Here is a 19,776-nt window from a genome sequence, read left to right on the forward strand (position 1 = left end):
ATCATAGGGGACTAGAGACGAGTAGGCTTGCATGTTGGCAAATTATCTCAGCAGAGCTCAGACCAACATCCCAGTTAGTCTAGAATACACATTTTTAGGGCAGAGTCTAGCAGTTGTGTACTTGTGTTCCAGCTTATCAGTGCTCTTCCTCTCAATGTTATCCAATCTTGGTTTACTGTATCTTGACCTTTCTCCTTGTTTGTAGGAAGTGCAGTCCCTGACATCACATTGGAGTCTTTACTTGAACCTGAGTGGTCTGCTGGTTGGCCTCTTCTCTGTGATGCTGCTCGGCCCCTGGAGCGACCATGTGGGACGTCGCACAGTACTCATCGTTCCATTCATCGGACTGACCTTGCAAGTTGTCGTCTACCTTGTGGTCATGTACCAAGATCTACACGTTGGTTTTTTATTACTTGGGCGCATTATTGGCGGCATCACTGGTGATTTTAACATGATCCTTGCTGGTTGCTTTGCCTACATAGCAGACGTCACAGATCGACCATCACGAACATTCAGGGTTGCCATCTTGGAGGCTTGCCTGGGCATTGCTGGAATGATAGCCAGCATCATTGGAGGACACTGGCGGAAAGTTCAGGGTTACATTAACCCTTTTTGGCTAGCGTTCGCTGTGAATGTTTTTGCGGCCCTCTACGTTTACTTTTGTGTCCGGGAATCGGTGAAGGACAGGAAGCCATCCAGATTGTTTACTATCAAACATTATCAGTCAATATTTCGCCTCTTTACTTTGCCTGGAGAGAATGGCCGACGAAGCAAGCTTTCCCTGTACTGTTTGGCTCTCCTGCTGGTGGTGACTGTACACATGGGGGCCAAGGACTTGATGGTAATCTATGAGCTGAGCTTTCCCCTGTGCTGGGACTCAGACTTGATTGGTTATGGATCAGCAGCAGAGCACCTCACATACCTCAGCAGCCTGGCAGGGTTACGACTCTTCCAGCTGTGCCTGGCAGACAGCTGGGTGGCAGAGATGGGTTTCCTATCGAACATCTCAGGCCTGGTGGTCTTCTCCATGGCTGCAACTACTCAAATCATGTTTACAGGTGAGGTACAAGTTTCTTTTCTACAGGAATCAGAATCCAGTACACTGATCAGTTTCTGTACTCTTGCCTTAGAAACGTCCAGATATTTTGAAACATTTTTGATAAATTTGGCCTCTCTATACTGTCTGCGTGAAGTGTAACCGGGTAGGAAGCACCAAGCATTGATGTAGAGAGCATGAAACTCCCTCCTGGCACTTTATATAGCTTACCACCTAAAGCTCTACAGCTATGAAGTGGTCAAGAACTTTCTGATCATGCAGTGTTGATACCTCATTTGGGTAGATGTCAACTGTCCTAACTTTAGTGTGTGGAATGTTCCTTCCTGTTTTCTTAAAGGGGGTATTTCAGTAGGTACAAGTTATTCCCTATCTATAGGATAGGGCAGTAATGGCTAACCTCCGGCACTCCAGCTGTGGTGAAACTATGACTCCCAGCACGCTCCATTCATTTCTATGGAGTTCTGAGAACAGCCAAGCAAGTGTATATCTTCGGAGTTGTAGTTTTACCACATCTGGAGTGCTGGAGGTTAGCCATCACAGGGATAGGTGATAACTATCAGATAGTTGGGGGGCCTACCGCTGGGACCCCCACCAATCACAAGAACGGGGCCCCTTGCTGCTCCCCTAAAATGGCCGGAGCGGCCGGTCACACATGCACGCAGTGGAGCGCTGTACTCTGCAGGCACTTTCAAGAAGGATATTTTTTTTAAAAAACACCACAGCCCCCCTCCTATAGCTTCCATGTGTTAATTCATAGTTTTGATGCCTTCAGTGTGAATCTTCTTTATTTTCATGACTATGAAAATTGTAAACTCTTTGAATGAGGTGTGTCCACACTTTTGGTCTGTACTGTAGTACAAACGAATCCTCAATCCCAAAAATTTGCAAAGAGGATTTTTTGTGTCGAGTTACTCTATTTGATTCAAGGAATCGTTTCAGCCCTATTCATCAGTTTCCGCTGCCCCCATTCAGAGGAATTATTGCCTTTCTGTGCTACCTGCTGCTGCGAATATGTCCCAACACAGTGATATCGAAGGGTACTTTCACACTAGCCTTAGGCCTCTTTTACATGACCGTATGGCTTTTCCCGTGTTTTTCACGGATCCATTCCGTTTTTTTGTTTCCGTTTTGTGTTTCTGTTCCGTTTTTCCGTTTAGTTTTTCCGTATGGCATATACAGTAATTACATAGAAAAAATTAGGCTGGGCATAAAATTTTCAATTGATGGTTCCGCAAAAACGGAACGGATACGGAATATATACGGATGCATTTCCGTATGTGTTCCATTTTTTTTTTTTGGAGGACCCATTGACTTGAATAGAGCCACGGAACGTGATTTGCGGGCAATAATAGGACATGTTCTATCTTTCAATGGAATGGAAATACGGAATGCATTCAGGTTTTTTTTGCGGAACCATTGAAATGAATGATTCCGTATATGGACCGTATACGGAACGCAAAAAACAGCTTGTAAACGGAAAAAAAGAATGTCATGAGAAAGAAGCCTTAGAAGAATCCGGCAGGCAGTTCCATTGCCGGAACTGCCTGCCGGATCCGGAAATCCGTATGCAAACTGAGATCATTTGTATCCGGATCAGTCTGACAAATGCATTGAAATACCGGATCCGTCTCTCCGGTGTCATCCGGAAAAACGGATCCTGTATTTATTTTTTTCACATTTTTAAAGGTCTGCGCATCCGTCAATGCAGCAATTTTCTGAACACTTGGTACCGGATCCGGCATAATACATTTCAATGAAAGTGTTCCTGAATTTTGTCCGGAGAAAATACCGCAGCATGCTGCAGTATTTTCTCCGGCCAAATACCGTAAAAGGGACGGAACGGAAGACATCCTGATGCATACTGAACGGATTGCTTTCCATTCAGAATGCATTAGGACAAAACTGAAGCGTTTTTTTCCGGTATTGAGCCCCTGTGACGGAACTCGATACCGGAAAACGTTAACGCTAGTGTGAAAGTAGCCTTACTGCTGCAACCAAGCACTGCAGTGATTGACTGCATCAAATGTCACTACCTTGGGATGTCATCACTGCAGCAGGAAGTAGAGGACAGCAATGTGCTGGGAATCTTTGGATCTTCTGAAAAGTCATATATTATTTATTTTTTTACCCCTTTAAAAATAAAACACCTTCTGTTTTCATATTTTAGTCATGTTAACCTATTAACTACACACCTTCTCCCCCAGTAGTCTTGGTTTAGTTAGGTCTATGCTTAATGCGACCGTGATGTACTCACGTGGTGGACCTGGCCTGAGGCTCAGTTCAGACCTGAGCGTTCTGAAAGGAGCGCTCTGTATGCGCGATTGTACAGGCGTTTACAAGCGCGCATACAGAGACAAGCGTACACACAGTGTCGCGCGTTCCCGAAAGTCTATGTACGGGAACGCGCGACAAGCGCCCAAAAAAAACGCTCCTGTACTTGTTTGAGCGTCGGGCGTTTTACAGCGCGATCGTACGCGCTGTAAAACGCCCAGGTGAGAACCATTCCCATAGGGAAGCATTGGTTTCTCCTTGTTGAGCGTTTTACAGCGCGTAGGAACGCGCTGTAAAACGCTCAGGTCTGAACTGAGCCTAAGGCTACATCCAAATTTTCGCTTGTTATTCCTGCATTCTATTCCAACAGAAGAACAGAACATCAGAATTGTTGTATCCAGCATATGCCAGGCACAGGCAGCACCCGATGGAAACCATTCACGGCAATGGGATCCACTGGGTTTCTGGCATGAATACCGGCATTCACAGTGAACGATATCTGTCGGGCACCGGTGCTGCCAAACAATATACTGGAATAACAAGTGCAAATGTGGCTGTGGCGTAAGAAGCTGAAACTTTTGTGGCAGACCAGTTCTGTGCACAGCTTATGACATGAGAATATGCTGACAAGCGTTTTCATGAGGAATTTGCTGATAGTTGTAATAATTTTCAGATTCAAGGCAGCACAACTGAAATGAAAATTGCTGAATGCAGATTGTGGTTTTCCTGTCTGTCTGCTACGGGATTTGTAGGGTTAACTTAAAGCTGCAGAGATGTGCTACATGAAGCTCTGTCTTAGGCCTCTTTCACACTACAGTATGTCGATTTTCAGTGTTTTGCGTTCCGTTTTTCACGGGTCCGTTGTGTCTCAGTTTCCGTTCCGTATGTCCGCAAAAACCTTTCAGTATGGTTTCCGTTAGGGATGTACCGATACCGATACCAGTATCGGTATCGGTACCGATACCGGGCATTTGCACGAGTACATGTACTCGTGCAAATGTCCCCGATACCACTGCCGATAACTGTGCGCCGCTTCTATGTGTCTGTGTCAGTCCGCAGCCTGCCCCTGCACCTCGCACAGCTAACAGCTTCAGAGGGCAGCAGCAGGCAGTGTGTAATAGGAGCCGACAGTGGAAGCTAGCTCCGCCCCGCCCCTCCCCGCCCTCCAACCAATCAGAGACTCACAGCACAGGGAGCGTAGTGCAGGGACTCAGAGAATCGTCTGACAGTTTATTAGTTAAAAGAATCTAATGAGTCAGAGACTGTGTCACCGAGTCCCTGCCAGACTTCCTGCTCTGCGGCTCCCTGTAAGTCCGTCCGGGGGAAGGGGGGGCATTATTAGTATAGCATGTAGTGGAGCTGTGTGTGTACAGGGTGCATGTAGCAGAGCAGGAAGTCTGGCAGGGACTCGGTGACACAGTCTCTGACTCATTAGATTCTTTTAACTAATAAACTCTCAGACGATTCTCTGAGTCCCTGCAATAACTATACATTGTAATTATATCAGTCTGCTCCACTGCATTCACTGCAGCAGAGCTGTGTTTGCCAGGAGCAAGTCCCTGGTGATAGTGTCTGTCTTCTATGGCCCTGGTCCTTCCCTTCCTGCTTGCAAGCTGCACATTGATCTCTAAAAGCAGGCATTAGGGCAAGAAGAAATATACATTACTGTATGATGGCCACAAGACTATTATACTGAGGAGGGGGGGCTTCAAAAATTGTTTTCCTGACTCCTTACAGTAGCGTCTCCTTGTGGCCGTCCCATACAGTATAACGTCTCCTTGTGGCTGCCCCCATACAGTATAACGTCTTCTTGTGGCTGCCCCCATACAGTATAACGTCTCCTTGTGGCCGCCCCATACAGTATAACGTCTCCTTGTGGCTGCCCCATACAGTATAATGTCTCCTTGTGGCCGTCCCATACAGTATAACGTCTCCTTGTGGCCCCCATACAGTATAACGTCTCCTTGTGGCCCCCATACAGTATAACGTCTCCTTGTGGCTGCCCCCATACAGTATAACGTCTCCTTGTGGCTGCCCCATACAGTATAACATCTCCTTGTGGCTGCCCCATACAGTGTAACGTCTCCTTGTGGCTGCCCCCATACAGTATAACGTCTCCTTGTGGCTGCCCCATACAGTATAACATCTCCTTGTGGCCGCCCCATACAGTATAATGTCTCCTTGTGGCTGCCCCCATACAGTATAACGTCTCCTTGTGGCTGCCCCCATACAGTATAACGTCTCCTTGTGGCTGCCCCCATACAGTATAGCGTCTCCTTGTGGCTGACCCCATACAGTATAACGTCTCCTTGTGGCTGCCCCCCATACAGTATAACGTCTCCTTGTGGCTGCCCCCCATACAGTATAACGTCTCCTTGTGGCTGCCCCCATACAGTATAACGTCCCCTTGTGGCTGCCCCCATACAGTATAACATCTCCTTGTGGCTGCCCCCATACAGTGTAACGTCTCTTTGTGGCTGCCCCCATACAGTGTAACGTCTCTTTGTGGCTGCCCCCATACAGTATAACATCTCCTTGTGGCTGCCCCCATACAGTGTAACGTCTCTTTGTGGCTGCCCCATACAGTATAACGTCTCCTTGTGGCTGCCCCATACAGTATAACGTCTCTTTGTGGCTGCCCCATACAGTATAACATCTCCTTGTGGCTGCCCCATACAGTATAACGTCTCTTTGTGGCCCCCATACAGTATAACATCTCCTTGTGGCTGCCCCATACAGTATAACGTCTCTTTGTGGCCCCCATACAGTATAACATCTCCTTGTGGCTGCCCCATACAGTATAACATCTCCTTGTGGCTGCCCCATACAGTATAACGTCTCTTTGTGGCCCCCATACAGTATAATGTCTCCTTGGAATGTTATAGTTCTGTTTTTGGGCCTTTTGGTTGGTCAGTGGTCAGAAAATACATGTGTGTGTATTTTATTGTTAAAATTAGTATCGGTAATTGGTATCGGTGAGTACTTAAATAAAAGTATCGGTACTCGTACTCAGTATTAAAAAAATGGTATCGGGACATCCCTAGTTTCCGTATACGATCCGTTTTTTTTGCGGACCCATTGACTTGAATGGAGCCACGGAACATGATTTGCGGCCAATAATAGGACATGTTCTATCTTTGAACGGAAATACGGAAACTGAATGCATACGGAGTACATTCCGTTTTTTTTGCGGAACCACTGAAATGAATAGTTCCGTATACGGAACGCAAAAAACGGCCCGCAAAAAAACTGAAAAATAAAACGGTAGTGTGAATAAGGCCTTAACCTGTTTGGACTGTTTGAGTTAAATGGCTCACATTTTAACAGTTTAAAAGTCCAGCACAAGTGCCACGGGAAAAGAAATAGTAAGAGTATTATGTACAAAACATTCAAAAAGTCTTCATACCCATTTGTTATATTTAATTATATTGCGGGCCTACCTTGTGCTAAAAATAATCTGTTTTTTCCCCACCATTCTACCCCATAATGAGAAAATGAAAACAGAATTTTAGTAATGTTTGCAAATTTATTGAAAAGGAAAAACTAAAATTTGGCATGGGCAAATACATTACTCACAAAAAGTTTGGGATATTTGGCTTTCGGGTGAAATTTCAGAATGAACCTAAAATGCACTCTAACCTTTACAGATGAACTTAATGTGACCCTATGTAAACTTTTGAACACACATGTCCAACTGTCCAACGTTACAGTACTGTTTGCACAACTTGCTGTTCTCTAACACGGAGCTTAACTGTAAAATTCACAACAGGTGTTTCATCCATGAATCGCCCGATTTTTAAATTTCCTGATTCAATTAAAATTGGTATTTAAACAGTCCTCCTCATCATGCTGTTCACATTTTGACATGAGAAGACAACAATTGATCAACAGTACTTCGCCTTTGCGATGCTTCAAGCAGGATGTTCTCAGACAGAAGTGGCCACTGAGCTTAGTGTAACAGAATGTCATCAGCAGGGTGCAACAGAAATACAGAGAGACTGGAAGAGTCACAGAAAGGCATAGAAGTGGACGTCCTTTGGCCGCATCCCACACTGATGACCACTTCATTGTGAACAATGCTCTGCGGAACTGGATCATGAATTCCACACAACTGCAGGCACATTGAGGGAGGTGAGAGGCACCCAAGTGTCACATCAGACCAATCAAAACCGTTTACATCAGCCTGGTCTGCTTGCTAAATGACCTGCAAAGATACCTGACCACACCACCAGGCACAGGCGTCTTCGTCTTGCATGGGCCAGGGAGCATCTACGCTGGACGAAGGAGCAGTGGGCCTCAGTGCTGTTCACTGATTAAAGTCAATTCAGGCTGAGCAGAAATGATGGCCGCCAATGTTGGAGACGTCAAAGAGAGCACTATGCATCAGCCACTGTTGTTACCAGACGAGCCTTTGGTGGTGGTTGTGTTAAAGAGTAGGCAGGTGTGTCTAGTCAATACAGAACTGCCCTACACTTTATGAATGGTACAGTGACAAGCCCATACTACTTGCATAACATCATTAATCCAGTCATTGTGCCTCTGCATGGACAACACAGGCCTAATTTTATCTTCATGCATGACAACACGCCAGCTCATCGAGGTTGCATCATTTCGTTTTGTTCGGAAAAATGTACCTCTTCTGTGTTTTGGACCCATTCCTGGTTTTGGGCTCATGCACATGACACTTGCCTGTTTTATGGTCCGCAAGTCAGGGGTGCCGACTGTATTAACGGGCCTTCCAGGCCATAATAAAAAACAGTGCTATCCTTGTCCATAATGTGGACAAGAATCTCTCTCTTTTGTGGGGCCTCCACACTAAACACAGGAAGGAAGGGGAACAGTAACTGGGCATGGAAACTAGGTAAGGAACGGGTCACCTCCTAAACAACCCTAATCCGGGCCCTAACTACCTATCAATATGAATAGACCTTGAAGATAGGAATACTCATATGCTGTATACCTAGGCCCTTATATCCCTTCAAGGCCCTGGAATGAGGTTAGGACCAGAGACAACCCATTCCTCCCCAGATGGACAAATGGAAGTCTCTGTCTCAGACCCAGATACAAACACAAAACAATAAGAAAAGACAAAACTTATCTGAAAGTAGAAAACTGCCAACTCCAGAAGCATCACAGAGTACAACCGACCAGCTAGAAGGCAGGAAGAAAATCTATAAACCACACCTCCAAGAGTGAGAAGCTGCTACTTATGGGAAAGGCAAATCACCAACAAGCAACACCTGAAGTAAGGGATGTGGCATTTACCAAAACACAGACACAATAAGATCCACAGTGAACTTGTCAATTTAACCCACGAGTTGCCAGTCTCTCCGATCTCCTGGTACCTGCCACGGGAACGTCTGTGACAGTGCCTGTTCAAAAATTGTGTATATTCTTCATAAAATAACATAATTTCTTAGAACTCTGCATTGTGCTACTCTTCTTGGAAATGTATGAATTAATTCACAAATGGGTGTTGACACACCCTACTGACGAGGGGAATGTTCCTACACTGATTGGATACTGTCAGTTTGTAGGGATTTGTGTGGGTAACATGCAGTTGTCAATTTATTTACTGAATTTTAGGAAAAGGTCTTCCGGCATGATTTACTTAAACAGTTGACAAGTCTCTAACAACCAAATGGTATTAGGCCGCGTTCACACTTCCGTTATTTGGTCAGTTTTTTTTCATCAGTTATTGTGAGCCAAAACCAGTAGTGAAGCCTCCAGACATAAGGTATAATGGAAAGATCTGCACCTGTTCTGTGTTGTTGACCCGCAACTGATTTGGGTTAAAATTAATAATGGAAATAACTGACTGTGTGAACTCGGCCTTAGATATACGATCACCTAAATGATTGCATCCTTATGTGTTCTCGTTGCTTGCCTTCTAGGATATGGTTTAAGGTTCTTCTCCATGGCAACTACTCCAATTATTAGATCCAAGCTATCTAAACTGGTGGACGATGGAGAGCAAGGTAAGGATACATGTACTGTACAAGGTTAAAATGCATGCATTTTTTTTACAAAGTGTTTTTTTGGGGGTGTTTTTTTTTTTTTTTTTGTCCCAATGTTTTACTTGTGTTTTTGGGAAAACATCTGTAAAAACCACACTCAGACCATGCTGCAATTAGAAAGGGCATTTTATAGTTTCTCATTGGCCAGCAGGTAACGTCTGCCCGCAGTGTTTTGTGCTAAACAGCATTTTTTTGTATGTAACGGTTCTAAGATGCCCCATACATTGTTCCACCAACCACTGTCCAATCTGCTTAAATTGCCCGTGTGCGTTGTTACAAGATGCTGGTGGAGATGAGCTAAAACCTGTTGGACTTAGGCTACTTTCACACTAGCGTTTTGGATTCAGTTTGGGAGATCCGTTCAGAGATCTCACAAGCGGTCCAAAACGGATCAGTTTTGCCCTAATGCATTCTGAATGGAAAAGGATCCGCTCAGAATGCATCAGTTTGCCTCCGTTCAGTCTCCATTCCGCTCTGGAGGCGGACACCAAAACTCTGCCTGCAGCGTTTTTCTGTCCGCAATGTGGTACGGAGCAAGACGGATCCGTCCTGGCACACAATGTAAGTCAGTGGGGACGTATCAGTTTTCTCTGACACAATAAAAAATGGATCCGTCCCCCATTATCTTTCAATTGTGTTAAATACGGATCCGTCATAGCTATAGAAGACATAATACAACCGGATCCGTTAATGACGGATCTGCAAAAAGCGCTAATGTGAAAGTTGCCTTAAAATCACAGCTTCCTGTCTCGTATAGAGGAAAACACGGATTAGGCTGACCCCATGTCATCCTGTGGGGTTGAGTGACGGCACCCCTGCTGATGAGCTGTTTGTAGGGTCTATACTGTTAGTCTTGTCTGTACCTCGTATTAGTTTACCCATTCTAGTACATGGGACTGAGCTGCAATACCGGGCTGTGCCTGGTGACCGGGACGTGCTCACTGGACCAGTCGTCCCTTAGGCTCAATTCACACCTGAGCGTTTTACAGCGCGTTCCTACGCGCTGTAAAACGCTCAACAAGGAGAAACCAATGCTTCCCTATGGGAATGGTTCTCACCTGGGCGTTTTACAGCGCGTACGATCGCGCTGTAAAACGCCCGACGCTCACACAAGTACAGGAGCGTTTTTTTTGGGCGCTTGTCGCGCGTTCCCGTACATAGACTTTCGGGAACGCGCGACACTGTGTGCACACTTGTCTCTGTATGCGCGCTTGTAAACGTCCGTACAATCGCGCATACAGAGCGCTCCTTTCAGAACGCTCAGGTGTGAATTGAGCCTTAAAGAAAATCTCAGTCGGACTCCACTGATCTCCTATTGATGCCTATCCTAAGACTAGACAATCAGTTGGGATGGGATAGCCTTCATGCACACAACTGAATTTTCCATCCGTGTGCTATCCACACATAGTACACATCACTGTTAATACACGGCTGGCTATTTTGGAATAAAATGTCATGTTACTCATTTTGCAAATGATCTGCTGAAAAATCTCAAGTAATGTTTCTTCTACATGACAATTTCTGGGTATATTCACATGCAGCAAATTTGTGGCAGAAGGCATCCCCATTCAGAGGTATGGAGCCAGGGTTGCAGAAATTTCTGCTACAAATCTGCCATGAATATACCCTTAGGGCTCTTTCACACCTGCGTTATTGTCTTCCGGCATAGAGTTCCGTCGTCGGGACTCTATGCCGGAAGAATACTGATCAGGATTATCCTAATGCATTCTGAATGGAGAGAAATCCGTTCAGGATGCATCAGGATGTCTTCAGTTCCGGTACGGAACGTTTTTTGGCCGGAGAAAATACCGCAGCATGCTGCGCTTTTTGCTCCGGCCAAAAATCCTGAAGACTTGCCGCAAGGCCGGATCCGGGATCAATGCCCATTGAAAGGCATTGATCCGGACCCGGCCTTAAGCTAAACGTCGTTTCGGCACATTGCCGGACCCGACATTTAGCTTTTTCAGAGTGGTTACCATGGCTGCCGGGACGGCCATGGTAAGTGTAGCGGGGAGCGGGGGAGCAGTGTACTTACCGTCCGTGCGGCTCCCCGGGCGCTCCAGAGTGACGTCAGGGCGCCCCAAGCGCATGGATCACGTGATCACATGGTTCACGTCATCCATGCGCATGGGGCGCTCTGACGTCATTCTGGAGCGCCCGGGGAGCCGCACGGACTGTAAGTATACCGCTCCCCCGCTCCCCGCTCCTACTATGGCAACCAGGACTTTAATAGCGTCCTGGGTGCCATAGTAACACTGAAAGCATTTGGAAGACGGTTCCGTCTTCAAATGCTTTCAGTACACTTGCGTTGTTACGGATCCGGTAGGCACCTCCGGCAACGGAAGTGCATGCCGGATCCCAACAACGCAAGTGTGAAAGAGGCCTTACTTGTATTACTTGTGTGGTGCTGTAGAAATGTTGCATCTGTTCTACTTATTTCAGGATTCTAAGTAATTAGACGTAGACGGGGTAATTTGAGAGGGTCTGAAGTAGACTGTTTGCAGCATTGATCTTAATGAAGCGGTCTCCATCCTTATTTCTCTGTATTGTTCTCCTCCGCAGGGGCATTATTTTCCGTCGTTGGTTGTGTGGAGGGAATCTCCTTCATATTGGCCACCAGCATCTTTAATTCCCTGTATCCAGCTACACTCTACTTCATGAAAGGGTTTGCCTTCTTGTTTGGAGCAATCGTTCTCCTGATCCCAGCTGGAATCATCGGGTATGTTTTTGTACTACATTTGCTCTTATTCTTTGTACGCAGTCAAATCCCATTGTTATGACCACCATCTAATATCCAGAGTAACCGCCATGTGCACCATAGACAAGCTCTAAGTGACTCAATAAGGTCGGTTGTCACAGGTATCTGGCGCCATGCTGACTGCAGTACATCCCACAGCTGCTGGAGGGTGCGTGGAGGGGCATCCATGCTCTTCTAACCAAAGTCGGGCACTTCTATCTGTGTGACATAGAAGACAATCAGCAAGTATGGGTGTATGTGATCTGCAAGGATGGTTTCCTACCCAAATCGGTTGAAAGTGCCTTCTACATGGATGAGTGGGCCCAGAGAATGCCACGAAAACATTCCCCAAACCATAACTATGCCACCACTAGTTTCTTTTGCAGGGTCTTTGTTCTCTAATGTTTCTTGTTTGACACTCCAACATCCATCCATTCGATGAAGCAGAAAAAATGCAACCCTTTGCCAATCATTAGCAGAGGAGCAGCGACCATCCGTCTGCTTCAGAGCCCCATACGCAGTAGGGTTTGCTGAACTGTTATTTTAGACACACGTCTAGTAGCCCCCTGGTTCATTTTGGCGGTGAGCTGCTCCAGTGTGGCGTGTCGGTCCACCCTTGCGCACCTTTGTAGCTGACGTTCACCTCTCATATCAGTTGCACATCATGCTCCGCAGTTTCCACAGTTTTCACAATGGTGCCTTTTTCCACTCACGATACACTTTCACCTAGGGTTGTGCCGATACCAAAAAAAAGTATTGTGATACCATTCGATACCACGCGAAAAAAAATAAAACACCAAAAAAGCCACGTGCATTCTGCATTTTATGGAACGTCCTGCCCATAATCGAACAGTCCTATCCTATTTTTTGGGGGGACAAGGTGACTAAAAAATGGCGAATCGCGCAGTTTTTTTTATTTTATTTATTTTCTGCACCAGAGCATGCATTGACACCAGAGTGATGGGGATTTAGCAGGAGAGCGATGGTGTGTTTTTTTGTATTTTTTTTTAGTTGTTTTTTTTTGTATTTTTATAACATTTCCTGCAGCTCCTGGTTAATCAACAATTTGGGTTGTCCTCCGTTGACATCCATGTCATTTCTTGGCTATACATTCCACAGTTCTGTAGCCAACTACTAAAGTCGGTTTTGTCCGGCACGCTTCCCTTATTCTCGTTGTTCTTTCACCAGGATTGGTTATTAACCATTTTATGTTCTCATTATTTTATTTTTTTTACAGGATTATTGAAATTTGTGGCCAGAAACCTCTGTACAGCCAGTTTGCTGAAATTTCCTGATTGCCTTAGTGCAACATGGTTGCAGAACTGACGATGATGAATCCACTGTGGAGGAGCTGGGATTATAAAACGGACTGTATGATGCCAGGTGTCGCTCGTGATGGATTTTGGTCTCTCCAGGGACTCGCCAGAGCACCTTAATCCCTTAGAAATCTGACAAATTTTAGACTTTTTAACCCTCTGTACTACACGTTCAGCCTACAGTGACACTGTATAGTACTTTTACAGATTTAACCGTCGATAAGCTAAATGGCCAGTTAAAGTGGTCAGACCTTGACCAGCTTGGCCAAACATCCATAACCCAGACCATGACATCTGGTACTTGACCACTGGGGGTCGGCAGAGTCCTGCGATAAGCTGTGCACTCCGAAAGATCCTGGCCTTGGCTGATAGAGGGCATTGTACATAAAACTAAAATGAGTTTCTTGACAGCTTTGTGCTTAGTGAAGCATTAATGTACTGAGCCCCCCTTACTGTTGTGACAGCCCCACCTCATCGTACTGCTATGTTTGCACAGACAAGCCTTTTGCATGAAACTGCTGCTCAGACACACTATGGGCTGAGATGATTCTCTCCATGTATGTGTACTTACAGATGTAGCTGAGCTAAACTTGTCATTCACTAGTAATGCAGTTCAGTCGTAAGTCTCTGAATTGTGGTAATGCACTAGGTATATCTGCAGTGTTGTGACCTTGCAAATCAGTGTGCCAAATGACAAACTCTGCTCTACGACGTCCTAGGCCTCTTTCACACTTGCGTTGTTGGGATCCGGCATGCACTTCCGTTGCCGGAGGTGCCTGCCGGATCCGTAACAACGCAAGTGTACTGAAAGCATTTGAAGACGGAACCGTCTTCAAAATGCTTTCAGTGTTACTATGGCACCCAGGACGCTATTAAAGTTCTGGTTGCCATAGTAGGAGCGGGGAGCGGGGGAGCGGTATACTTACAGTCCGTGCGGCTCCCCGGGCGCTCCAGAATGACGTCAGAGTGCCCCATGCGCATGGATGACGTGATCCATGTGATCACGTGATCCATGCGCTTGGGGCGCCCTGACGTCACTCTGGAGCGCCCGGGGAGCCGCACGGACGGTAAGTATGCTGCTCCCCTGCTCCCCGCTACACTTACCATGGCTGTCAGGACTTTAGCGTCCCGGTAGCCATGGTAACTATTCAGAAAAAGCTAAACGTCGGGTCCGGCAATGCGCCGAAACGACGTTTAGCTTAAGGCCGGATCCGGATCAATGCCTTTCAATGGGCATTGATCCCGGATCCGGCCTTGCGGCAAGTCTTCAGGATTTTTGGCCGGAGCAAAAAGCGCAGCATGCTGCGGTATTTTCTCCGGCCAAAAAACGTTCCGTACCGGAACTGAAGACATCCTGATGCATCCTGAACGGATTACTCTCCGTTCAGAATGCATTAGGATAATCCTGATCAGTATTCTTCCGGCATAGAGTCCCGACGACGGAACTCTATGCCGGAAGACAATAACGCAGGTGTGAAAGAGCCCTTAAAGTGATCATAATGTGTTTCGTCTTCCTTTTTTTTTTTTTGCTAAGTGTTCTCTCTGAAGACAATACTAGACCTAGGAATAGTTGAAATTGCCTAATGTACAAGCTAATACAGTCTACCTATACACATCTATGACCCTGCATGGCTAGGTACCCTGCCAGAATAGCGCCACATGGTGTGACGCCTGTCATAGTGTACAAAGGTGACGCATAAGATGTGAAAATCTCAGTGCAATCATTTATGAATTAATCTGATTTGTGTGCATTTCTCTCATTGTATGTGATAACACATTCCATTAAATCTTCTACTAAACCTGCCTGGGCTACTTCATGGGGATGGATGTGGTATTTGCCTTGTGCTGGTTTCACATTTAAAGGGACACCTGTCAGAAAGATATATTCATAGGGAACACATTTTAAACTTTTCGTTGAAAGATGAAATGCTAAATCTCATCCTTCTGTAGCAGTCGGCACAGATAAAAACTCCTGTATAGATAAGGGATCCCATTGTTATTTTACTGGTGTTAAGAGGAAAAGATGTTATCTGCTTGTATAACAGTAGGATTTAGAATGGCAGTATGACAGCTCTATTGTTCTCTTGCTAGGCTTACGTAAAGATGCCCACAGAAGAGCATTGTATTCATTAATTTTTTTGACGCTCTGCGTCACTACAGGGGTAGGGGGCTCTCAATGGCTGCATTGACGGTCTGACTGAGAAGAATTGGAAATTATGGCCAGAGGGTAGAGAAAGGCGCTCATAGGGCGAGTATGTTCAATAAGTGGAAAATCCACAAAAATAAAGTTTTTGGTTGCACCTAATTGGGTGCAACCCCAGTGACTGTTGTTTGTAGACGGTTCACAGTTGGTGCAGCCCAGATCTCTCCAAATCCCTTGGGTGGGAGCCACCCCACCACTCGGGTTAGACAGTGGGAACAAGAAGAAAGGACGCTTGACTGTTTCGGTCGAACGCATGGACAGTAGGAGGCGCACTATCACAACTGGATGATTTGTATTTTTCAGGTTTATTGGTAGACAACACGTTTCGGGGTACTTCTGACCCCTTTATCAAGTCGGAGGTTTTTAGGTTGTTGGTCAAAAACCTTATGTCAGCACGGCTGGTGTATCGGCAGCACGAGGTGAACGCTGAGGTGAAATGCGGCCATCAGCGTTCACCTCGTGCTGCCGATACACCAGCCTTGCTGACATAAGGTTTTTGACCAACAACCTAAAAACCTCCGACTTGATAAAGGGGTCAGAAGTACCCCGAAACGCGTTGTCTACCAATAAACCTGAAAAATACAAATCATCCAGTTGTGATAGTGCGCCTCCTACTGTCCATGCGTTCGACCGAAACAGTCAAGCGTCCTTTCTTCTTGTTCCCACTGAGAAGAATTGGGACAGCAGTCTAGTCATGCAGAACCAGGTGTCCTTTTATTCCAGATGAGATGTCTCGGCTGTAGTAGTCTTTTTATTTTGTCGTGTCTGGATTAAAAGGGCACCCGCTTTTGCTTGACTGTAGAGTGCTGTCCCAATTCTTCACTTTCAGAATATACATTTAAACTGAATTAGACCCAAACTTTGTGAGGTGCTCACCTGCTAGCCATACGTTTCCCTCTAGCCGTGCTGTCCATTTTCATCGTTTACTGAGACAGTTAAGGCTCATTTACATTGCACCAACTAACAGACAATTATCAGAAAGAAACCCAAGTCAAATATACAGGTATACACGGACATCAATGTACGTAATCATACACAAACAGTATTTAAGCAATAGAAGCTAAGGCAGCATTCAGTGATTGAGCACTAGTATAAAGTATGTGGAGAGGAGCACCATGATCCCCATATCCCCCAGAATTTGGCAGGACAACCTCTGTGTTTATATACTATGTTTTCATATGGAATAATTGTATTCACAAGGGTTTTCCATCGAGACAAGGAAGGGCCTCTCTCACCCATCCATCTTCGAGCGATAGCCTTTCGTGCCAAAAATAAGGATTCACGCAGAAATATCCGGACATAATGAGGATATGTAGTTTCATCTAAAACGCCAAATAAACATATGATCGGGAGAGTGGGAATTGGAAGGCTCAAAAGATCTGAGAGAAATGTAACATCTTCCCAATACCAGAAGTCTGCATCCTCTCTAGAGCATCTGTGACCTCTTGTATGCGTTAACCTTCCCATTTTATATAGTCGGGCGGGTGTCAGATAGCTTTGATGGAGAATGCATACTTCAATGAACTTGTTATTAACAGTGGGGGATACATAAAGAGGGGATTCAAGCATGTCTAGGATGTCCTCCTCTGTATGGTCAGGGATCATGGCTTTCTACCTCCCAATAGCCGGTATTTGTACATTCTGCAGTTTAGTTCCCAACAGATGTGTATATAGGGCAGATATAAATCTGCGTGGCCCCTGTGATCGGAAGACCCCAATCAAGGGGTTGTTTGAGATTGTAACCGGAGTGTCCGAAAAGTGTGTATGAATGGCGTGTCGTAGTTGCAAATATCTGTAAAAAGCCGTCCGAGGCATTGAGAATTTGTCTCGCCGGGCAGCAAATGTACAAAAAACATTGTTCTGGAACACATCACCCAGGGAAAACACCCTATGAGTTCTCTAAAATCCAGAGTCCTGTAGAGACGGTAAATGGGGAAAGGCAGGGTTATCCCATAGAGGGGTTTCAGCTATATGTCCCTGGAAGCCATGTATGCCCTTATTAGTCTCCCATACCTGTATAGCGCCACTATGTATAAGTAGAAGCATCCGGGGGAAGAGATGAGGTTGTTCTAGCACCGGCTACAGAGACCTGAGTTTCAAGTACAGGGCCAGATGGGCCTCTGAATTTGGATACCATAGCTGTCCCTCCAAATAATAGAAATAAAAATCAGTTAGGGACACTCCCCCCCCCCCCGCACCTTGGGACGACACAAAGTAGAGAGAGATAATTTGGGTCTGGTAGAGCCCCATATAAACGGGGACCGGAGGGATTTAAGCTGCTGGAAAAATGATTTGGGCACTATATATAGGGCATGTTCAAGAACATACAGTCGTGGCCAAAAGTTTTGAGAATCAGATAAATATTGGAAAAGTTGCTGCTTAAGTTTTTATAATAGCAATTTGCATATACTCCAGAATGTTATGAAGAGTGATCAGATGAATTGCATAGTCCTTCTTTGCCATGAAAATTAACTTAATCCCAAAAAAAACTTTCCACAGCATTTCATTGCTGTCATTAAAGGACCTGCTGAGATCATTTCAGTAATCGTCTTGTTAACTCAGGTGAGAATGTTGACGAGCACAAGGCTGGAGATCATTATGTCAGGCTGATTGGGTTAAAATGGCAGACTTGACATGTTAAAAGGAGGGTGATGCTTGAAATCATTGTTCTTCCATTGTTAACCATGGTGACCTGCAAAGAAACCCGTGCAGCCATCATTGCGTTGCATAAAAATGGCTTCACAGGCAAGGATATTGTGGCTACTAAGATTGCACCTCAATCAACAATTTATAGGATCATCAAGCACTTCAAGGAAAGAGGTTCAATTATTGTTAAGAAGGCTTCAGGGCGTTCAAGAAAGTCCAGCAAGCACCAGGATCGTCCCTTAAAGAGGATTCAGCTGCGGGATCGGAGTGCCACCAGTGCAGAGCTTGCTCAGGAATGGCAGCAGGCAGGTGTGAGCGCATCTGCACGCACAGTGAGGCGAAGACTTTTGGAAGATGGCCTGGTGTCAAGAAGGCCAGCAAAGAAGCCACTTCTCTCCAAAAAAAACATCAGGGACAGATTGATCTTCTGCAGAAAGTATGGTGAATGGACTGCTGAGGACTGGGACAAAGCCATATTCTCCGATGAAGCCTCTTTCCGATTGTTTGGGGCATCTGGAAAAAGGCTTGTCCGGAGAAGAAAAGGTGAGCGCTACCATCAGTCCTGTGTCATGCCAACAGTAAAGCATCCTGAGACCATTCATGTGTGGGGTTGCTTCTCATCCAAGGGAGTGGGCTCACTCACAATTTTGCCCAAAAACACAGCCATGAATAAAGAATGGTACCAAAACACCCTCCAACAGCAACTTCTTCCAACAACAGTTTGGTGAAGAACAATGCATTTTCCAGCACGATGCAGCACCGTGCCATAAGGCAAAAGTGATAACTAAGTGGCTCGGGGACCAAAACGTTGACATTTTGGGTCCATGGCATGGAAACTCCCCAGATCTTAATCCCATTGAGAACTTGTGGTCAATCCTCAAGAGGCGGGTGGACAAACAAAAACCCACTAATTCTGACAAACTCCAAGAAGTGATTATGAAAGAATGGGTTGCTATCAGTCAGGAATTGGCCCAGAAGTTGATTGAGAGCATGCCCAGTCGAATTGCAGAGGTCCTGAAAAAGAAGGGCCAACACTGCAAATACTGACTCTTTGCATAAATGTCATGTAATTGTCGATAAAAGCCTTTGAAACGTATGAAGTGCGTGTAATTATATTTCACTACATCACAGAAACAACTGAAACAAAGATCTAAAAGCAGTTTAGCAGCAAACTTTGTGAAAACTAATATTTGTGTCATTCTCAAAACTTTTGGCCACGACTGTACATACACTTAGGCAATAAAATCATCTTAATGAAATTTGCTCGGCCAGATACTGATAGAGGTAGGTCTTTCTAGATCCTAAATTTGTCTCTGCAATAAGATAATAAAGGCTGAATATTGTGAGCGTGGAAAGGGGCAGAGTTTTTAGTGATAACAGTTCCCAGATATTTTAAAGTGGGGAACTACAGGAAGATCAATACTGATGGTAGACCAATCAGCATCATATAGTGGCAATAAGAAGGATTTGAACCAGCTGATTAGTCCAGAGTACTGACCAAAGTCCTTTATGATAGTCATAGTGCGGGG

At 45.4% G+C, this 19,776-nt stretch overlaps 1 protein-coding gene across 1 annotated transcript in view; it reads left to right on the forward strand.

The window, feature by feature from the left end:
* The window catches only part of SLC46A1 (solute carrier family 46 member 1), a 42,465-nt gene extending 27,273 nt beyond the window's left edge, over positions 1-15,192 (forward strand). Inside the window, exons 2-6 of the mRNA XM_040423460.1 lie at positions 206-1,058; positions 9,223-9,306; positions 11,908-12,064; positions 13,320-14,110; positions 14,881-15,192. Coding sequence (XP_040279394.1) covers positions 206-1,058; positions 9,223-9,306; positions 11,908-12,064; positions 13,320-13,377 — 1,152 coding nt within the window. The 3' untranslated portion in view covers positions 13,378-14,110; positions 14,881-15,192. The remainder of the gene's footprint in view (positions 1-205; positions 1,059-9,222; positions 9,307-11,907; positions 12,065-13,319; positions 14,111-14,880) is intronic.
* The last annotated feature ends 4,584 nt before the right edge of the window (positions 15,193-19,776 follow it).

The sequence above is a fragment of the Bufo bufo genome, chromosome 3 (genome assembly GCF_905171765.1).
Source record: "Bufo bufo chromosome 3, aBufBuf1.1, whole genome shotgun sequence".
In the NCBI taxonomy this organism is placed as follows: Eukaryota; Metazoa; Chordata; class Amphibia; order Anura; family Bufonidae; genus Bufo; species Bufo bufo.